Genomic DNA, 22200 nt, shown 5'->3' with positions numbered 1-22200 from the left:
TTGAATTGTTGTTGTTATTCCTTCAATGTTCTTAAAGTCTCTGAATAAAGAGTCAACTGCCACAGCCAGTACTTTTTTAATTACTTCGCCAACTACAAATGATCATGTTTTGCCAGAAGATGGCACATATGAAATGATGCTTCAGTGCAGGCCTTAGGCTTTGGTGCTAGTTTAGAAAAAAATCCTGTTGAGCCTTCAAAACAGCTATCTACTCAATAGTTTTCTTTGAGGAAGGCGTGCTGCTTGAGATAAAACTATCCTTGAATGTGGTATGTGCTGTTATCCCATATTCCTCTTTTTTTTTTTTTTACTTATTGACACACTTTGGTGACATACAAAGCAAATGTTTTACAATTGTGAACAGAAAATCATTACCCCATCCTGAGTGGATGTTATGCAATTCTGGTTTCTTTTTAGGTGTCCAGTCCCACAGTGCCTCTGGATGCTCAGTTTTGAATTGCTAGATCTACTTGAAATCTATCCCATTTAGGATAGTGATGGTGCCACACAACACAGACACGCAACTTGGTGTCACAATGATTACGTAGATACACTTGTACTACCATGGCATCTATGATAGGCAGATTGATGAGGACAATATCAGGTAGGTTTTCTTCCCTCTAGTTGGTTCCCTCAACACCTGATACAGACCTAGACTCTTTAGGACACAGCCAGTTCAGTCTGTATGGTGCTAGCAAGTCATTCTTGGTGATGGTCAGTGAAGTTCCCTAACCAGAATATATTCTGTGCTCTTGCATGTTTATTACTTCTTCCAAGTAGTGTTCAACATGGAGAAATACTTATTCATTAGCCGAGATGTGCATCCAGTGGTAGCCTGCAGGTTTCCTTGCTCTTGTTTGACTAGATCCCATGAGATCATAGGATTCACAGTTGATGTTGAAAGCTCTAATCAAAGTGCTCAAAATGCTAGAAGCATAATAAAAAAGCACTGTAGAAACTGATCTGGTAGCACCTGTAGAGAAAGAAATGGAGTTGGCGTTTTAAGTCCAAAGTCTATATATTTGGTCATGGTCACGTTTAGGAGTTTCTAAAGTCTGATTCTGTGATTAGGACTTATGCCAGGCTGTTGCTTTTCTTGTCTGAGAGGCAGCTCTCCCAAATCTTGGCACAGATATCAAGATGTTACTAAGAACTTTGTAGGGTTGACAGGGCTGCGTTTGCCATTGTAGTTTGAGGTTGGGCAGTCTACCCAATTATCTTCCTTAGGCCTTGTAGTAGTTTAATACAACTGAGTAATAAAAAAAGGTAATAAAGAGTCAATCACTTTGCTGAGTCATGTTGAAGTCATGTAGAGGCCAATCCAGGTCAGCATAACACATTTTTAAAAAGTTCTCTCTCAGGATGAGGATGTCGCTGGCAAAGCCAGCATTTACTGCCCATCCCTAATTGCCTACAGGGCAGTTAAGAGTCAATCACATTGCTATGGATCTGAATTCACAATCAGACCAGACCAGGTAAGGATGGCAGATTCCTTCCCTAAAGGACATAAGTGAATCAGATGGGTTTTCCCAACAATCGAGAATGGATTCATGGTCATCACCAGACTCTTAATTCCAGATATTTATTGAATTCAGAGTGCACCAACTGCCGAGCTGGATTTGAACCCAAGTCCCCAGGATGATTAGATTAGATTTTTTTTTTAGATTAGATTACAGTGTGGAAACAGGCCCTTCAGCCCAACAAGTCCACACCGACCCGCCGAAGCGAAACCCACCCCATACCCCTACATTTACCCCTTACCTAACACTACGGGCAATTTAGTATGGCCAATTCACCTGACCCTGCACATCTTTGGACTGTGGGAGGAAACCGGAGCACCCGGAGGAAACCCACACACACACGGGGAGAACGTGCAAACTCCACACAGTCAGTCACCTGAGGCGGGAATTGAACCCGGGTCTCTGGCGCTGTGAGGCAGCAGTGCTAACCACTGTGCCACCGTGCCGCCCACAGGATGTTATCTGCATCTCTGGATTAACGCTCCAATAATAATACCACTAGGGCATTGCCTCCCCATATTTCCTTCCCTAATGGACATAAATGAACCAGGTGACTTTTTTTTGACATTGTGCTATATCAGGACTACTCAGAGTGGATTTTAATTCGAGATTTATGAACTAGTCAGGCAGCATCCGTGATGAGAGAACAAGCTAACCTTTCAAGTCCAGATGATTTTTCATGTGAAGTGCAGAGGGGGCTGCATTTATACAATATTGTGGAAGTGCGGAGAGCTGGGGGAAGAGAGGCTGTTGATCGTGCAGACTGAGTGGTCAGAATGTCAGAACGGCAGAACAGTGGCGTTTCCAATTGCCAAACTGGAAAGAACAGATGGAGTCACTGAAGTGAGGGGAGGGGAGAGAGGACATGGTGATAGAGTATACAAATAAAGTTAAATGAAAGAAAAGAAATGGGAGCGAGTTCACAATCTGAAGATGCTGAACTCAACATGAAATCCAGACATTGTAAAGTGCCTAGTCTGAGAGATGCAATTCCTCCAGTTTTTGGTGTGATTCGCTGGAATACTACGGCATGCTGAGGAGAGACAAGTGGGCATGTGAGCAGGATGCGGTGTTAAAATGACTGGCTACAGGAAAGTCAGAGTCATGCTTGCACACAGACTGGAGGCGTTTTGCAAGCAGTCACCTAGTACGCGTTTGGTTTCTCCAATGTAGAGTGGAGCCATATTGATGCAGCGAATGCAACAGACCAGATTGGATGAGGTACAGGTGAAATACTTCTTCACCTGTAAAGACTGTTTCATACCTTGGATGGTGAACAGGGAGGAGATGAACAGGCAGGTGTTACACCTTCTGTGGTTACATGAGAAGACGCCATGGGGTCTGAACCCCTGCCTAGCCCAGTGATAATATCACTATGCTACCATCTCCCATTAAAAGAGATAAATGATTGGACATAAAAGAGCCTGTGACATTATTTTGAAGAAGGGAGTATTAATCAACATTTATCCCCCAATCAATAGCTTAAAAACTGATTATTGGATCATTATCACTCTACTGTGTGGGAGCTTGCTGATTACATATTAGTTGCTCTCTTACCATGGTGACAACACATCAAAACTACCTCATTAGCTGTAAATCACTAAGATATTTGACACTTCTCAAAGATGCTAAAACAAACGCAATTTCTTTTTAATCTTTTGAATAGTATAATTTCAAATAACCATTTACAGATTGTATTACTGCTTGGTAAAACAGCAGTAAAATTGCTGGAACCAAAAAATGCTGGAAAAGCTCATCAGGTCTGGCAGCATTTATAGAGTTGGACCCGAAATATTAACTCTGATTCCTCTTCAAAGATGCTGCCAGACCTGCTGAATTTTTCAGCAAATTGTTTTTGTTTCTGATTTACAGTATCCACAGTTCTTGTGTTTTCGATTTAGTAAAATTGCTGGAATTAATCTGAAGTGTCCTTGAGTCAGAAAAAGTTAATGTTAATTAGAGCTCCTACACATAATTATTATCCAGTCGTTTCTAATGGGTCGATAATGAATGAAGACAGGACCACGCTTTCGACAAAACTCTTCCCATCAAATTACTGCAGAGGCAGCTCATGCTACAGAAAAAGGCGTGGAGTTACCAACATTCATTATGTCTGGGGAAGCTCACTTGGGGCTCACAGGACAATCATCCTTGCTCTTTGAGAGTCACTAACTCCAGGTAAGGGTCCCATGAGCAGGATTACAAGCCACAGTCAACGGTGCAACTATCAATTTTTTTGATGATGATGGTTGATGAGCTAGATAACAGATGCTTACAGGCAGATAATCCTTCAAGTAGAGAACTAGTGTTTCCTTTATGCAAACGAGAAAGGCAACTGGAAACTGCAGCATGGAATCTTCAGCCTAGTCACCTTGGTCACTAAAGTGAAACATTAGAGGGTCTTACAAGCAGCTGATGAGGAAACTGTAGAACTGCAAAATGTTGAGCAATGAGTAGAAGATCTGCCCTTAGACAGATCAATTCCACACATAAGGCTTTGCAAACTAAAAGGTGAACTCACCTGACATTTAAAGGGTCTCTCTGCAGTGTGAACCTGCTTAATATGGCCATTCAAGTGATCCGGTCTGTAAATGAAAACATCAAAATTAGCAAAGTATTGAAATATAAGACGATTTTGTTTTTGAACAACATTTTCTTAAATACATGCACAAGACACAGAACCTCGGGGCACATCAATACATAATCAAGTAGCAGGATTTTTTTGATCAATTCTAAGAAATTGTTGGTAAGCCTGGCACTTATTGCTGCTGAAAAACAAGTGATGAGCCTTCTCCTTGAACTACTGCAAACTGTATGATGAAGAAGGAACTCCAACAATGCTACTAGGTACAATTTTGACCCAGCAATAATGAAGGAATGGAAATATATGTACTAGTAAATAAGTATGATGACATCATACACCTTCTGATTGTGTCTTTCTAGACTGAACAGTGTTGTGGGTTTGGAGGTGCTGCTAAAATCACTTAGGTGAGTCTCCAAATGGCACCTTAGGAGGGAGAAACTTTGTGATTCAGGCCTTCACTTTCCTCACCAGTTACTCACAAGGGCCTAAAGTATGTTATGAAAGGCTAAGCCAAGTTCCAATCATCTTGTAAGGAGAATGTTGGCATTTGATTTTTCAGTTTTCATTATGCCTTTCAGCTGGTCTAGTTGCATCCAACTTTGATTCAACCGGTGTCTTAATGCCAATTTGTCTTGGTTGCTGGTCCAGCAAGCAGACCTGTAGAATATTGCTGTCATGTTTCATAAAAATTTGCAGTTTTTTGGTGTACATGTGAGAAAGTCCGGGGAGAGGAGAAGGGGATGTGTTCCATGACTAACTTATGCCAACCTGACAGATCGGAGGGGTTTTCGGACACAGCACATCAGAATATCATTCCTCATACAGAAAGTGAGGATATTAAAATGCTTTTTCCCATGCATATCTAGAGCGGGTAAGTTGGACCGGCCCAGAAGAAGAGAGATCGAGATCATCTTAACTTCGGTCCCCAAGACTTCCTTGATCACTCCTACCATAGCACTCCTGTACTTATGAAGCTTGTGGAGCACAGACAGTGCATAAGTGTACCAGTACTTATTTTACACTTGGGGCACCCTGAGGATACTCCCACCTTAAATTTCGAAAGATGATCTGGGGCCAGATGGACCCGATGAAGAATGTTCAACTGTATGGCAGGTGTCCTGTTACAGATCGAGATCTTTCTCACATTCTCACAAATGTCCTCCTATGACTTGGAGGAGATCTAACTCCTAACACTTTCTCCCAGACTTCACATAGCTTCTCAATATTATTCGAGGAACCACCTCCCAGTAAACGATAGAGAGTACTAACCAAGAGAGTGCTCTTGGCATAAAGCACCCTCTTCGCTGTGTCGAATCTGTAGAGGTTGGTCAAAACCCTACAGATCGTAAGGTAGTTCATTTTTGGATAAAGTCCCTCACCTGGAAAAAACAAAAAATGTTTCTTCTAGATAACCCATACTTGTGGCTTATTTGGTCAAAGTACATCACAATCTCATCCTCAAGCAAGTCACCAGACAGGAGACGTCCCTAGCTGCCCAAAATTTAAACCCAATACCCATTATCCCTGGCCAGAATCCCGGTATACCAACTACAGGGGTGAGGAAAGAGGTTTTAGATATATTGCCCTGACTCTGTTGCATTGCCCTTCATGACTGGATTCTGACAGTATTCCGCAACTGTCCTCATCTTATCCATAAAGAACATGCAAGTAAGAGGGCACTTTGTCTGAGAGGTTTCTATATCCAACCATATTGACATCGGATCCTCACAAGCCCAATCACTCACAAAAGACAGAAGATGGTATCTCTTAGGTGGAGTTCAGTACAGCTAAGTGTGAGGTGATGCACCTTGGGAAGAACAACAGGAAGGCAGAGTACTGGGTCAATGGAAAGATTCTTGGTAGTGTGGATATGCAGAGGGATCTTAGAGTCCATGTACATAGATCCCTGAAAGTTGCCACCCAGGTTGATAGTGCTGTTAAAAGGCATTTGGTGTGTTAAGTTTCATTGGTAGAGGAATTGAGTTCTGGAGCTGCAATATTGTGCTTCAACTGTACAAAATGCTAGTGTGGCCACACTTGGAATATTGTGTACAGTTCTGGTCACCATATTTTGGGAAGGATGTGGAAGCATTGGAAAAGGTGCAGAGGAGATTTACCAGAATGTTGCCTGGTCTGGAGAGAAGGTCTTATGAAGAAGGGCTGAGAGACTTGGGTCTGTTCTCATTGGAAAGAAGAAGGCGAAGAGGAGATTTGATAGAGACATACAAGACGATCAGAGGATTAGCTAGGGTAGACAGTGAAAGTCTTTTTCCTAGGATGATTATGTCAGCTTGTACAAGGGGGCATAACTACAAATTGAGGGGTGATAGATTTAAGACAGATGTCAGAGGCAGGTTCTTTACTCAGAGAGTGGTAGGGCTACCTGCCAATGTAGTCAACTCAGCCACATTACGGAGATTTAAACAATCTTTGGATAAACACATGGATGTTAATGGGATAGTGTAGGGGGACAAGCTGAGAATAGTTCACAGATCGTCACAACATCGAGGGCCGAAGGGCCTATTCTGCACTGTATTGTTCTATGTTCTATGGGAAGTCTACTCCTCGAAGCCCTTGGGGGAGGTGCAATTTGGTGAGCGTAATGAGGAGCTGCTGGTGATGCCAAATAAAAAAACTAAACCAGCCAGTAAGTCTCTGCAATGTTTGCCTGGGGAAAAAATATCAGAGGGACCATACTCACATGGGATATAGCAAATCAGGAGGGACATTCATTTTAATGAAGACTATTCGACCTAACCAAGATATTGGAAAGGCCTCCCATCATTGAAGATCTTGTTCAATCTTGTTAAGCTAGTGAATAAAATTAGCCTTAAATAACTGATCGAAATTGGGAAAAACAAAAATGGCTAAGTAATGAAAACCCCCTGCAACCATTTAAAAGGAAATTGTGATTTACCCTCAGTGTCAGGTATTCCCCTCACCTAGACCAAACTGTTCCAGGGTGTAAAAAAAATATGGCCACTCCACCCTATCAAATGTCTTCTCTGCGTCTAAGGAGGTCATTAATCCCTGAACCGATCCCTGCTGACACGCTTGGACCATATTCAGTAATCTAATATTGTTGGAGGATCTGCGGCCCTTTATAAAATCCATCTGGTCCTCCATAACAATAGAGTGCTACACCTTCTCTAATCTTAAGCAAGGGTCTTGGACAAAATTTTAAAGTCTAAATTTAGAAGTGAGATGGGCCTATATGAAAAACAGTCCTCTGGGGTCTTCCCTTTCTTGAGGATAAGAGAAATTTTAGCCTCTCTCAGGGATGGCGGGAGGCAGTCATGACTGTATGAGTAGTTGTAAATGTCCAGCATCAGCCCTGACAATATATTTATAAATTTTGTAGAATTCACTAGGGAGACATCAGGGCCGGATGCCTTTCCACTTTGGAGCTGTTTTACTGCTTCCTGCATCCCTTGCACTGTTAAGGAGAAATACCTGTTCAGAGGTCACACCTGGAAGGTCGAGGTTCTTAAAACAGATTCCATCTTAGTCAATCTATCCTCACAGCATTCCAACTGGTATAATTCAGAGTAATCTCACTGAAATGCAGCATTGATCATTTTAGAGTCACAAGTCGGAATCCCAGTGCTTTCCCTGACTGATAGAATAGATTTGGTGGAGGAGGGGGGGTCCTTTTCGTGGCCAGATATGCCAGGTATTTGCACGGTCTATCACTATGTTCAAACAACCTTTGTTTCGTAAAAGAGAGTTCTCTCTTCGCTGTCTGAGTGAGCATGGAGTTCAAACTAACCTGGAGAACTATAACCCGCTGTAATTTAGTCACCAATGTCCTATCAAAGCATGCTGTCTCGGCTGCCTTCAGGTATGCCTCCAGCAGACGCTGCTGCTCTCCTAACTGTCGTTTCCGACTGGCCGAGTGAGAGGTAACTAAGCCCCTAGCACAGGCCTTTGCAGTCTCCCAGAGTATAGATGGGTTGCTAGCCGTACCTAAATTAATGACCAAGAATGCTTTGAACTCATTCGAGAAGCACTCAATAAACTTACTGTCCTTGAGAATAAAGGGATCCACTCATTTGCCAGTGCCGTGAGCCTGTTCCATTTCCCTTAATCTTGACCTCCAAATATACTGCTGCCTCATCGAAAATGGCAATATTTCCAATTGTACAGAATGTCACCAAATCCAGAAAAGCGGGGGGGCTAGGATAAGACCAATCCTAGTATGACACTTATGTGGATTAGGAAAAAAAAAGGTGAAGTCCCTACTTGTAGGGTGGAGACATCTCCCAATTACATACACAAGTCAACCAGTTGTTTAGATTGCGGAGAGGTTTTGGGGGGGGGCACTTGGGCATTCTATCTACCGTAGGGTCCATGGGATGATTAAAATCTCCCTCTATGGTAGTAATTTGCATTTCAAGGGCAATCAATCAACTTGGAGAGTGCATCTGCCAGGAATTTAAGGTGAGTCAGGGGACAATAGACATTTAGAATGCCATACCCTTCACCATGTATAAAGGCTTTAAAGATTACAAACCACCAATACTCATCCTTAACGTGGCCTAGTAACTTAAGTGGGAGATTCTTCCAAACAAATATAGCCACTCCCCTGCTCTTAGTGTTAAATGATGAAAAGAACACCTGATCAAACCCACCCTGCTGCAATTTTAGATGTTCTTTATCAACAAGGTGGGCTTCCTGCAATAGGGCAATATCAACCCTATTCTTCCGAAGACTCAAGAGTACTTCTTTTCTGTTGACCGGCGAGTGACTCCCCTTAATATTCCAGGTGCACCATTTAAGACAATTAGCCATGTCAATTACAACCCTTGAACTCCCAAGAGGAAGAACCCCACTTACAACACGCTAAGTAAATAAAGACTCATCAAGCCTAGGAAACACACACACAAACTCACACTAAAACTACTTTAACAGAACTTTCAAAAGCTGCATCTACTAAAAATCAACACATTAAACTAAACCAAATACAAAAATACAAGAGACACTTTATGTGGGACTGTTCCCCCTGCCCACAGGGGGCACTTAACAATATTCACATACACCTCCATAGCTCCTTCTAGCTTGAGTGCGCCCCAGACTCAAGCAAAGGAGAAAAACAGGTATTATGGACAAAGAAATTAAAAAAGAGGGCATCACCCATTCCCAGCCATACATTAACCTCACTTAACACTGGAAAAAGTCCAACAACACTTTCCGTAATAAAAAATGAGAAGTACACAAAAAGGTAAAGGGAAAGAAAAAAATCATTCTCCACAACCCTTTAGACCATCCGGTTTATTTTCAAGTGTCCAGAAAGTTTTTGCTTTTTCACCCACCATGGGTGAAACAGACGCCGCCAGGTATCTCACAGTACTGAATATCAAGGTCCTTCAGTCTCTTCCTCACCTCATCAAAGGACTTCCTTTTCCAGATCACAACCACAGAAAAGTCCTGGAAAAACAATCTTGGATCCTTTGTAGATCAGGGCCAGTGGATCCTTCCCCAGCAAACAGGAGGCTTCCATCACCATTTGTTTGTCCCTGCAGCACTGGAATCGCTCTAGGACCTGGTGGGGGTGCTGATCCGAACTGGATCTGTGCACCACAACCTGGTGAGCTCTGTCAATCCGCACTCGGTCCGCCTCAGCTTCCCAGCCAAGAAATCGCGGCAACTGGTCTTCAAACGAACTGTTGGCTGCTTGCCTTCCTCTCCCTCCAGCAGCCAGACAACCCGGATATTCTTTGTTCGACCTCTAAGATTGAGGTTGTGGACTTGCTCTATTAAGGCCCGTACCTGTTTCTCGAGGGCCTGGATCCGCTCCACCGAGGACTCGACCATGGTCACCAACGCCACAATCCACTCACTTGACCCCTTCCACTCGCCTCCTGAGTCCTTCCAGCTCCTGATCATGCTTCTGTAGCATGACTGAGATCAGTTCCAGCCTGGTGAGACTTTCTTTGATCATCTTCCAGAGCTTCACGAACTCTGCAGCCAAGTCTTGTTGAGCAGGTGAATCTATCTGGGTTTCAGAGGATGCTGATGCTGTGGCCGCAATGTGTCCGATGCTGCAGGCGAATGTCATGTTGCGATTTTGTTAATCCTTTGCCTCTCATCATCTTCCCTTGCTGGAAAAAAAAGCTATGTTGCACCTCTACCAATATTGATTTTCTCCAAAACAGCTTAGGTGGGGAGGGTAAAAGCACTATTTCGCCTGAGTTGTGGTGCAGAGCTCAGTTAGGCAGGCCTGTTAGATCTCCGCAATCTTGTATCCCCCATTCCGGTTCTTGATGGTGAAACCAATTCATGGATTTAACATTTCCTCCTCTGTTTCCCAAAGGGCTCCAATGAGTAGTAGCCTCCCAATGGTAGTGGTCCTTGCATGTCAGGAAAGCAGCAGATTAGTTATAGCTCTGCTCACAGCCTATCGCTCCAACAAAGTTGTTCCTACTAAAACCCCAAAAGTTGATTTGAGCAGATCCAGAGGGTGAAACGCTATTTTTAAAAAAAATTCAAGGTCTCAAAAGCATATTTAACCAGATGAACAAGGCAAAAAGGGCTGTGAATCTGTAAGTCACCAGTCACAAATCTGCTCTTATCACAGATCTTTGAAAGTTGCCACCCAGGTAAATAGTGCAATGAAGAAGGCATATGGCGTACTGGCTTTTATTGGTAGAGGAATTGAGTTCCGGAGTACTGAGGTCATGTTGCAGTTGTATAAGACTCTGGTGCGGCCACATCTGGAGTATTGTGTGCAGTTTCTAGCTTTAAATTAAGGGGGGGGTAGGTATAGGACAGATGTTAGGGGTAGGTTCTTTACTCAGCGAGTCGTGAGTTCATGGAATGCCCTGCCAGTAGCAGTGGTGGACTCTCCCTCATTATGGGCATTTAAGCGGGCATTGGATAGGCATATGGAGGATAGTGGGCTAGTGTAGTTTGGGTGGGCTTGGATCGGCACAACATCGAGGTCTGAAGGGCCTGTACTGCGCTGTATTCTTCTATGTTCTACGTTCTATGACTGATGGTTACCAAACTCTCACATTTGGGGCAGAAGTAGCTCTCCAGGAATGGAATCCAAGACAGAGCAGTCATCTTAATTTCTACTCACTTTGCTTGAGAAAAGGGCTAGCAAACATGCTCCAATGATTGTCCCAAACAGTCCTGATCAGGAAACTATACCTAGCAGGTTCATTGTTCTCATGGTTGTAACACACACAAAAGCAAGAAAATACATGATTTTCTGTACCTGGAGTGAGTTTGCCTTTACAATCAAAACAGCAAATGCCCAAAAAGGAGAACATATTCATGTTACAGGTAAACCAATACCCAAACAATAGTGTGGAGCTCAAAGTGACTACAGAACTGCATTAGTAACAGAATGCTATTTAGTGTAAATGGGAATTCTCTGCTATGTCTCAATACAGATAGTCAGATTGGCAGAGGTGCCATACAGAAAAATTTGGATTGTGTATTCAGGATAGTTTCCTAGAACAAAACCTTGTGGATACAATCAGGGATCAGGCTATTTTGGAACTGGTAACGTGTAATGTGGTGGGTTCCATAAATTGTGTCAGTAAAACGTCTCCTCAAACTTTGATCATAACATGGCATAATTTAGCACTCCATTTGAAAGGGAGGAATTTGGGTTTGAAATAAGTGAGCTATGCTTAAGGGTAGTTACCAAGGAATAAGAACACAGCTGATTGCAGTAGACTGAGGGGAGGGTTCAGCAGCAAAGACAGTTGAGGAACAATGGCAGATATTTAAGTAAATTGTTCATGGCTCACAGCCAACAAATATCCCAGTGAAGAAGGAGGATTCAAAAAAAGGAGAGAACGCCACCAAGATGTTAATGATGGCATCAGATGGTAAGTAAGAACATACAATGCGGCAGAGATCAGTTGCAAGCCTGAGGATTAGGTAAGCTTTTAAAAACAGCTAAAGACACTAAAAAATATAAAGAGGGTGAGAACAATCTTTGAAGGTAAATCAAGTAATATCGAGACGGACAGCAAAAGCTTCTTTTAGTATAATAAAAAGAGACAGAAGCAATAGTGAACATATGCCGTTTAGAGAATGAGGTTGGAGGTAGTATATTAGCATGGATAAGAGGATTAACTAACAGAAGACAGGTAGTAGGGATTAAGGGGGCATTTTCAGGGTGGTGACCTTCTCCTTGTTTGTATATTTGTATTAGCTCTGACCAAAGTTCCTTGAGCTGCAGGTACTCCCACATATTGTCATTATCATACACACCTGCCTTGTTTTACCTATCTGACCTTACTTTTTATTACTTCCTTATTTTTAATTGAATCACAACTTTTTGTTTTATCAGATTAATTGGTCTATTACCTTAAATTGTTGATTTAGTCAAATTAAACCCATTCCCAACTGCACTGATTTGCACCTTAACAATTTTCTAACTTTAGCACTCCTGTTCAGATATTTTCAAATCAACTATTTCATCAATGCTAATGTACAGCCTTTAAAGTACTGCCTCTAAAGGGAAGACTTGAACTTGAGCCTCCTGGGGTAGAAGTAAGAACACTATTTCTCCCCCCAACCTTTTTGCACTCTTGTTGAAGATGTATTCAGTTCTGTAATCACTTTGTGGTAGCCAATCCTGTTAACTTGTAAATGATTCTCATTCAAGTTTGACTTATTAATTCAGCTTACTGGGCCCTCTTGTGGTACAGAGGTACACCCCTATCCCTGGACCAAGAGACCCAGGTTCAAGTCCTACCTGCTCCAGGTGTGCAGTAACATCTCTGAACAGGTCAATTAGAAAAAATAGGTATTAAAAAGTTAAAAATTAATTCAGATTGAAAGGCCTCTTGCAGGGTAGTGGGAGGACTGGATTCAAGTCCTACCTACTCTATACGTGTATAATAACATCTCTAACAGGTTGATTATTAAAACTTAGCTTACTGCAATACTAATTAGTAACTAATTAGGCAACTAGTTGCAACTGGTTGACAACTAACGGTCAGGCAGAAATACAGTTTCTGTATAGTAGATATCTTAATTACCTTTTTTTTGTTTACACTTGCTTTCAAGTTATACCTAATTCTGAATATTAAACTAAATTTGGACTTGAGGGAGCCCATAAGACATATGAGCAAAATTAGGCCATTCAGTCCATTGGGTTTGCTCCATTGATGTGCGGATAGATGTTAAGCTAACTGGCCCATAATTTCCTGCTGCTGAAAAACTAGTGATAGGTCTTCTCTTTGAACTGCTGCAAAGCAAATGGTGAAGAAAAAGCTCCAACAATGCTACCTACATACATTGTTGTCCCAGTAATAATGAACGAATGGTGATATATGTCCAAATAAATATGATGTTGTTATACACCTTGTGACTTTGCCTTTCTAAACTGAACAGTTTGTGGGTTTGGAGGTGCTACTGAAGCCATCAGAGTCTAAAAATTGCGCTTTGGGAGGGAGAAGCGCCATATGTTATGCAGGCCTACATTTTCCTCATCAGTTGCTCCTTTCTGAAACTTTCTGCTTCCCTCACTTTTTGAGGAAAACATTCACATTTTTTATCTTGCAATCCGAAAGAACTTTCCCTGGATCAAGGGAGTTTTGAAAACTTAAAACCCATGCATCAAACTACCTCACTAACCACTTCATTTAAGACCCCAGAATGAAAATCCACCAAGATCTGGGTACTTATCAATCCTCGCTTAACAATTTACTCAGTATCACTTTTCTTGAGTTCCTCCCCGTCTTCCATTTCTTGATCTATGGTGGGTTCTGAGATGTTACTTGTATCCTTTACAGTGAAGACTGATGCAAAACACCTGTTCAATTGATCTGCCATTTCCTTACTTTCCTTTATTAATTCTCCAGACTCACTTTTTGTAGGGCACACGATTCTTCTTGAAATATTTATAGAAATTATGTATTTTTATAGTTTTGGCTAGCTTTCTCTTGTCCTTGAAATTTTCCCTTTTAATTTTTTGGTCATTCTTTGCTTTTATATATATTCTGTTCCAACTCCTGAGCTAGTACTCCCCGTCTTTGCATAATTCTACTATTTCTTAAGTCCAAAATTATCTTTAACCTTTCTAGTATCCCCATAGTGGGTTAATCCCTTAGAAGTTTTCTTAGTTTTTAGAATATACCTATGCTTATGTTCTGAAATATCTCCTTAAATGTTTGCCACTGCATCTCTATTGATCTATCCTTTAACTTAATTTGCCAAATCACACTAATCAATTCAACTTCCTTGCCATTATAAGTGCCCTTATTTAAATTTAAACAAAAAGACTCACTCAGCTCTCCTTCCAAATTAATGTAAAATTCAATGTCTTCATTATGAGATCATTAATTAACCAATCTCTATAGTTGTTGTCTTCCATTAAAATAAAAAGTTTTGGAATTAAGAACTGAAAGCCCCATAAGCATTTTGGAGTTCCAATGTGGCGTCATAGCATTACGGTGGGACCATTTATAGCATCATAAATGGCAACAATACTCAAGGTATGGTTGATCACCGCAATGTAGGAATGCATACGATTTCTTACAACTTCTGTGGTTGTTGAAGCGTTTGGTTCATTGTTCCTTGCTTTATTCGTTTTCTAAAAATATCTGATCTTGAGTTCAGAACAGCACAAAGCCAGTATTCAGTGCTCATCCTTAATTACTCCTGAGAAATGGTAGTTAGCTGGCTTCTTGAATAGCTACAAAAGATATAAATACATCCATTTTGCTATTAAGGAATTTCAGCATTATAACCTAGAGATAGTGAACGTGGGGTGATCCTTTTCAAATTCGAACTAGAACAAATAGAATTTGAACTTTGTTCATTGGTATTTCAATACAACTCAGAATACAAACATTGCTCACATTTTCTTCCCAGGTGCAACTGGATATTTTTAAAATTTCACCTGCCATTGTTTTGACCACTAAAGGACAGTTGCATCATTTCTAAAAGAGGTTTTTTCTAGCAAATACGGGCGGCACGGTGGCACAGTGGTTAGCACTGTTGCCTCACAGCGCTAGAGACCCGGGTTCAATTCCCGCCTCAGGCGACTGACTGTGTGGAGTTTGCACGTTCTCCCCGTGTCTGCGTGGGTTTCCTCCGGGTGCTCCGGTTTCCTCCCACAGTCCAAAGATGTGCAGGGTCAGGTGAATTGGCCATGCTAAATTGCCCGTAGTGTTAGGTAAGGGGTAAATGTAGGGGTATGGGTGAGTTGCGCTTCGGCGGGTCGGTGTGGACTTGTTGGGCCGAAGGGCCTGTTTCCACATTGTAATGTAATGTAATCTAATCTAATCTAATCTATACATCCATGAAGAACAATTTACTCTCTCAATCCTTAATATCATCCCTATCAGTCACTGGAGAGTTTTCTAACAACATATCTAACATAATAACTCATTTTTCTTCCAACTTTCTTACGAAGTTTCAGTGAAAAATAAAATTCAGATTTCATTTTGACAAGCAAGGTAAATAATATGCTAACAGATTACAAAGAAATCAACTGCAGAACCACTTATACATTGTTTTGTGTTTTCCAACTGCAGGTTTTCCTTTTCTCTCTCTCTCATGCCTATTTTACCTTAATTCTGTGCTTCATAATAATTGGCCAAATGACCTCTTACAACTTCTGTGCTTGTCAAGCTGTTTGGTTGATGTTTCTCTTTGCTTTATTCATTTTTTAAAATATCTGATCTTGGGTAGGGAACAGCAGAAGGCCAGTATTCATTGCTTATCCATAACTGCTCTTGAGAAATCATGATGAGCTGCCTTCTTGAACCGCTACAAAAGATTAGGTTCATCCATTTCACTATTAAGGAATTTCAGGATTATAACCTAGAGACAGTGAAGGTGTGGTGATATTTTTCAAACTCAGTAATATTATGCCTTGCTGTGATTTTTTTAATGAAACATCAAGAATCATGTACACCACTTTCATCCTTAGACCAACTGTGAGCAGCTTTTTTAACAACCTTAAAAATTGCCAACAATTGCACTGTATTTGAATCTAGTTATTGTTTCATCATTCTGGGAGCTCTTCAGCTCAGTGAGTCCTTACAGTTATCCCTTTCAGTCCCCGTCTGCTTTTTTCTCTCTCCCTCTATCAAGTTTATGTACTAAATATTTTGAATTATTGTTAATCATAACTCATCATTGCTTGCTCCCATAAAGGAATGGGGTACTCTGGAAACATTAGGGATATCATAATTCATAGTAAAGAGTTAAGGAGGTAGGACCAACTTTTGGCAATCCATGTCATTCTGACACAAAGACAGATAACCAAATCAAATCAGCCTCCCTATCTCTGTATACACAACAGCAAAATTATAATACTCAATGACCCTCAAAACTGACCACAATGGTTCCTAACCAATCTTTTGAAAAACCAGTACCAGACTATGAATAATCAATACCAGACATCAAGTTTACAGTTTAAACAAAAGATTTGACAATTAATTAATAATATAGTAACTTCAGTAGAACTAGACTAAATTACAAGGTCTCTCATGTCTATTATTTAAAACTAATCCTCTTTGATTCTCAACCCTGACTCCCACAAACAGATGTCATCTGTCACCTTCTCCAAAGCAACATCAGCAAACAGAATGATTACAGCCTATACTGTTACTGCAATCTACTTCTTTATCAGTCAGTTTAATACTATAGTATAAAAAAACATAGCAGGTTACAAACAAAGCTGCCTCAGACTCACCACTGAGACCTAACTATTACCCTTGCACTGCTGAAGAATAGCTGACCAGGCTCGAGTCACTCAGCTGAGTCTATTGTCCTTTTCTGAATTCCGAGCTCTGGGTCCTGCTCCTGCGATAGTTTTTCTTAGGTTAAGCTGACGTCTTCAAAACACTAATGAAATGTTTTCCCTCAGGCTCCAGAAAGTTTTGACTCTCACCTAGGCCCTTTTTGACTCTAAGATCATCCATCCAAGAATCGTATAGACAAGATATAGCTGTCTCATTGTCCTCCCCTTTCATATTTCATTCAGTGACCTTGATAACGACAAAGGTCAAGCTGCCTTTTAGCAAACCTTATTACCAGACTTCTGCTTAACCAGCAATGCTTGGTTCTTTATTGCATAGTGGGCATTGTCCCTATGAAGTTGGTGTCAATAAAGTGTGCAGCTAAAAAAAGCACAGCAGGTCAAGTAGCATCAGAGGAGCGGAAAGTTAACATTTCAAGTAGGAAACTTTCATCAGGACTTCTCTGGTGCTGCTTAACCTGCTGTGGTTTTTCCATCTCTACATTTTATCCACTCTGACTCTCCAGCATCTGCAGTCCTCACTATCTCCTAATTCCCACTATCCTTGTGGAGACCTAGCTGTTGAACATTCTGGCACTGTGTAGGAATTACGATGCAGCTATTCAGCTACACAGACACAGTTAATGGATAAACCAAAAAAGAAAAACTGAAGAGATGCACCTGGCCAGCTCACTTAGCAGACTCCATGATCCACAACATCACAGGCACATAAGATTGTACCATGTTTGGCTTCTGAAGACACCAGTGCATACAGATAGATTCTAGTTGGCTCTAAGGAACACTCATTTGATTTTTATCATGGAGATTCTATTCTTTGAACTTTCCATGAGTTGATAATAGGAGGACAACCAGGAAGCAAATCAAACCTCCATCTTGTAACTGTGGTAGCCAAAATCCTTCTGATCGAGACGCTGTTCAAAAGCTCTGGTTTCACTTTGCTGGACTGTTTGTCTTCCTATAAGGCCCCAGTTGCCATTCAAAAATCGGCCAACCGCATAATACCTCTCTGGAGTGATTGGTGTGGATGTTTGCCAAGATGGGACATTGGTTTGCAGTTGTTTTATTCTCTTTCTAGGTGACATCCTCAGTGCTGTGGAGCCTCCTGTGAAGCAATACTGTACTATGTCGATTGGAATTTATTTGGTTTTGTTCCCACTGCTTGCGGTTGCTGGTTCTGGTCATTTGTTGCAGTGGTCGGTGATCCTGAATTATAACAGCAACCACTCAAACACATACAAGAGAAGTTGCAGTAGGACCCTGTTCAAAAGGGCTGCAACATACTGGTAGCACTCCCAACCTGTGGAGAGGAAGAAGAACGCTTCGACAAAGTCTTTGCCAAGAACGGATATCCCAACAAACTTCATCTGCAAATACCTGGCAGACAAACAATGCATCGAGGACATGCCACAACCCAACACATTAACAGCTTTACCTTATCTAAAAAATGACTCAGAACTGACAGCCAGACTTCTCCAACCACTCAGATTCATGACAACACGTGAACTGCCAGCCACGCTCAGACAACAACTCACCAGAACAAAGGACCCATCATGTGCAGGACAAACGTTGTGTACAAGATGCCATGCAGGACTGCATTAAACGCTATATAGGACAAATAGGCAGACAACTAGCAATCTGCATTCACAAACATCAACTGGCCACTAAACACCATGACCAACTGTCCCAAGTAGCTATACATACAGATGACAAGGACCACAAATTTGACCAGGACAACACAACAACAAAAATATTCAAGCCAAATAGAGAACAGCTAGAGAATTTCTAGAAGCATGGCCCCCATCCACAGTCTCCATCAATAAACATATTGACCTAGACCCAATATAGTGACCACTGCACAAACCGGAATGACAACTGGAAGCAGCAGAAACAAAACCAAATATATTCCAACCACCACAGTATAGCAGCGCTTCACAGGAGGCTCCACCGTACTAAGGATGCCACCTAGAAAGGGACAAAATTGCTGCAGACCAACTTCCCAGCTCAACAAACATACCCACAACAAATGTAACTGGCACCCAAGCTACAAATCTTTACACAAACCTTGAATCTCTCCAGAGTCAAAACAACCAGAGTACTTTGAACAAGAACCAATCTACAAGCCTGGGCTAAATCAACAAATATCAATTTGTTTGTTCTTTTTATTTACAAAAAAACAAGCTGCAGCTCACAATCCAAGGTCACCTTCAGATCTCACTTCACAGCTCCAAACTAAAAATAACAAAGTAAAATAAAATAACAATGGTTTCAACAATGTCCAGTGATGCAACTTTACTCAGATCCTTCTGAACTGAGGAAGTGTGAACATGAATGTTATACTACTGGTTTACTTGGTCAGTATACAACTTTATACACTAACATTTAGTGAAAAATCTGCCACAGTCAAATAAACAAAATGATTCTTGGCTTGGTGAACGTCTGTGCAGGTGAACATAAAACAATGAGCTCACTCAAAAGTGAAAACTAACTTTTAAATTAAAAATAAAACAGGCAGATAAGTAGAAGAGTTCCGTATCAGTTTTAAACCAATAACTACATCCAGGCATTGGTCAGGACTGGACCAAGTCAGGTGATAGATTTGTGTGGAGATTTATACTGATATAGACCAGCTGCACCAAGTGATCTGTTTCTGTGCTGCTGAATCTCCAAATACGTTTGTGCACTTCCACAGTACTGCTTACATACACACAATTCATTCTGAGCTTTTGATATGTAGCATACTCAAGCCAGTGAGGATTGCAATGTTATGTGTAGATTACATATCAAGCATATCAATACTGTCTCCTTATTTTCTCAGGGAAAAAAAAATTGGCTCGTTAATCAGATCCAAAATTTCCTCCCAAACATAAAAATAATTCTGAAGATTAACACCACCTGCAAAATCCCCTCCAAGCCACTCACTCTCATCCTGACTTAGAAATATAACTCCTTTCCTTCACTTCACTAGGTCAAAATCTTGGAATTCCCTCCCCACTGGCTGCAGCTCAAGGTGACATCTCAACACTACCTTCTCAAAGTCAACTAAGGACAGGCATTAAATGCTGACCAACCAGCATCACCCATGTCCCATGAGTGATTTAAAAAAATGAGAATGTACTGCCAACAGTTTACCCATGCATGAAGCAGTAATATTTGGGTCCATGTATTAATTCACCACACAGCAGATATATATTTAAAGTAATCGGTTTGAACATGTTACAAAACATGTTTGAGACATGCGAGACCGGAGCCCAAACCTTCTGGCCCAGATGAAGGGACACTAGAACGTACAGAACATACTGCACTGTAATATTGTATAGGCCCATAGGCCCTCAATATTGCACTACCCTGTGAAACCAATCTGAAGCCCATCAAACGTACACTATTCCATTCTCGTCCATATTCCTATCCAATTACCATTTAAATGCCCTTAAAGTTGGTGAGACTACAACTGTTGCAGGCAGTGCTTTCGAAACCCCCTACTACTCTGAATAAAGGAACTACCTCTGACAGCTGTCCTATATCTATCACCCCTCAATTTGAAGCTTATGCCCCCTCGTGCTAGCCGTCACTATCCTAGGAAAAAGGCTCTCACTGTCAACCCGATTTAACCCTCTGATTATCTTATATGTCTCAATGAAGTCACCTCTCAACCTTCTTCTCTCTAATGGAAACAGCCTCAAGTCCCTCAACCGTTCCTCGTAAGACCTTCCCTCCATACCAGCAACATCCTAGTAAATCTCCTCTGAGCCCTTTCCAAAGCTTCCACATCCTTCCTATAATGCGGTGAGCAGAACTGCACACAAGTGCAGCTGGACCTGAGTTTTGTACAGCTGCAGCATGACCTCATGGTTCCGAAACTCAATCCCTGTATTAATAAAAGCTAAACACACCACATGCCTTCTTAACAGCCCTATCAACCTGGGTGGCAACTTTGAGGGATCTGTGTACCTGGACAGAGATCTCTCTGTTCATCTACACCACCAAGAATCTTACTATTCACCCAGTACTCTGCATTCCTGTTACTCCTTCCAAAGTGAATCACCTCACATTTTTCTGCATTAAACTTCATTTGCCACCTCTCAGCCCAGCTGTGCAGCTTATCTATGGCTCTCTGTAACCTAAACATCGTTTGGCACTATTCGCAACTGTACCAACATTAGTGTCGTCTGCAAATTTACTAAGCCATCTTTCTACGCCCTCATCAAGGTCATTTATAAAAATGACAAACAGCTGACCATCAAAGCCTGAAATAGTTTTGAATCAACCTCCAAAAGCAAAACTAGAGGACACTCCACAAGTAACTCCACCTCGATGACGGTAGAGTACAACACATCAGTGCAAAAAACAAACAAACAAGCATCTGCCATCTCTTCAGCTGGAAATGCTAAGTGGATGATCCATCTCAGCCTTCTTCTGAGGTCCCCAGCATCATCAATATCAGTCTTTAGCCAATTTGATGCATTCCACAACGTTAAGAAAAGCTGAAAGCATTGGGAATTACAACGACTCCGGTCCCTGGTAGTATTTACCTAGTAGTACTACAGACTTACAATCCTTAACTACTTTCCACAGGTTGAGTCATAAGTAGCACAAAGGAAGGTGGTTGTGATGGCTGAAAGTCAGTCATATCAGGTCCAGGACATGTCTGCAGGAGTAGCTCAGGGTGGATATTTCTAACCAACCTGAAAAGGATGTTAAACAAATTTCTGGAGTTGGTGGCATCAATGATCTTCCCTCCATCATGGGAAGTGGGGATGTTCATTGACGATTCCAAAACATTCAGCACCATTCACGACTCCTCAGATACTGAAGCAGTCTATGTCCAAATGCAGCAAGAGCTGGACAATAATCAGCTTGGGCTGACAACTGGTAAAAGCTGAACAATGACCTCTCCAACAAGAGAGAACTGTCACCCTTGAATTTCAATGGTATTACCTGTGAACAAATCAATCACTATCAACATCCAATTGGAGGTGTAGTGGACAGCGAAGAGTGTTACCTCAGATTACAACAGGATCTGGACCAGATGGGCCAATGGGCTGAGAAGTGGCAGATGGAGTTTAATTCAGATAAATGCGAGGTGCTGCATTTTGGGAAAGAAAATCTTAGCAGGACTTATACACTTAATGGTAAGGTCCTAGAGAGTGTTACTGAGCAAAGAGACCTTGGAGTGCAGATTCATAGCTCCTTGAAAGTGGAGTCGCAGGTAGATAGGATAGTGAAGGCGGCGTTTGGTATGCTTTCCTTTATTGGTCAGAGTATTGAGTACAGGAGTTGGAAGGTCATGTTGCCACTGTTGGAATATTGCGTGCAATTCTGGTCTCCTTCCTATCGGAAAGGTGTTGTGAAATTTGAAAGGG

The 22200-nt window shown here is 41.5% G+C and overlaps 1 protein-coding gene across 2 annotated transcripts in view; it reads right to left on the bottom strand.

The window, feature by feature from the left end:
- patz1 (POZ/BTB and AT hook containing zinc finger 1) overlaps positions 1–22200 on the bottom strand; it is a 59263-nt gene that overhangs the window by 18999 nt on the left and 18064 nt on the right. For both annotated transcript variants that reach the window (XM_043716128.1, XM_043716129.1), the window contains exon 2: positions 4042–4105. In XM_043716128.1, coding sequence (XP_043572063.1) covers positions 4042–4105 — 64 coding nt within the window. The remainder of the gene's footprint in view (positions 1–4041; positions 4106–22200) is intronic.

Source organism: Chiloscyllium plagiosum, chromosome 25 (assembly GCF_004010195.1).
Source record: "Chiloscyllium plagiosum isolate BGI_BamShark_2017 chromosome 25, ASM401019v2, whole genome shotgun sequence".
Lineage (NCBI taxonomy): Eukaryota > Metazoa > Chordata > Chondrichthyes > Orectolobiformes > Hemiscylliidae > Chiloscyllium > Chiloscyllium plagiosum.
The sequence above is the reverse complement of the archived record's forward strand: the minus strand, read 5'-3'. Positions and strand labels throughout refer to the sequence as shown.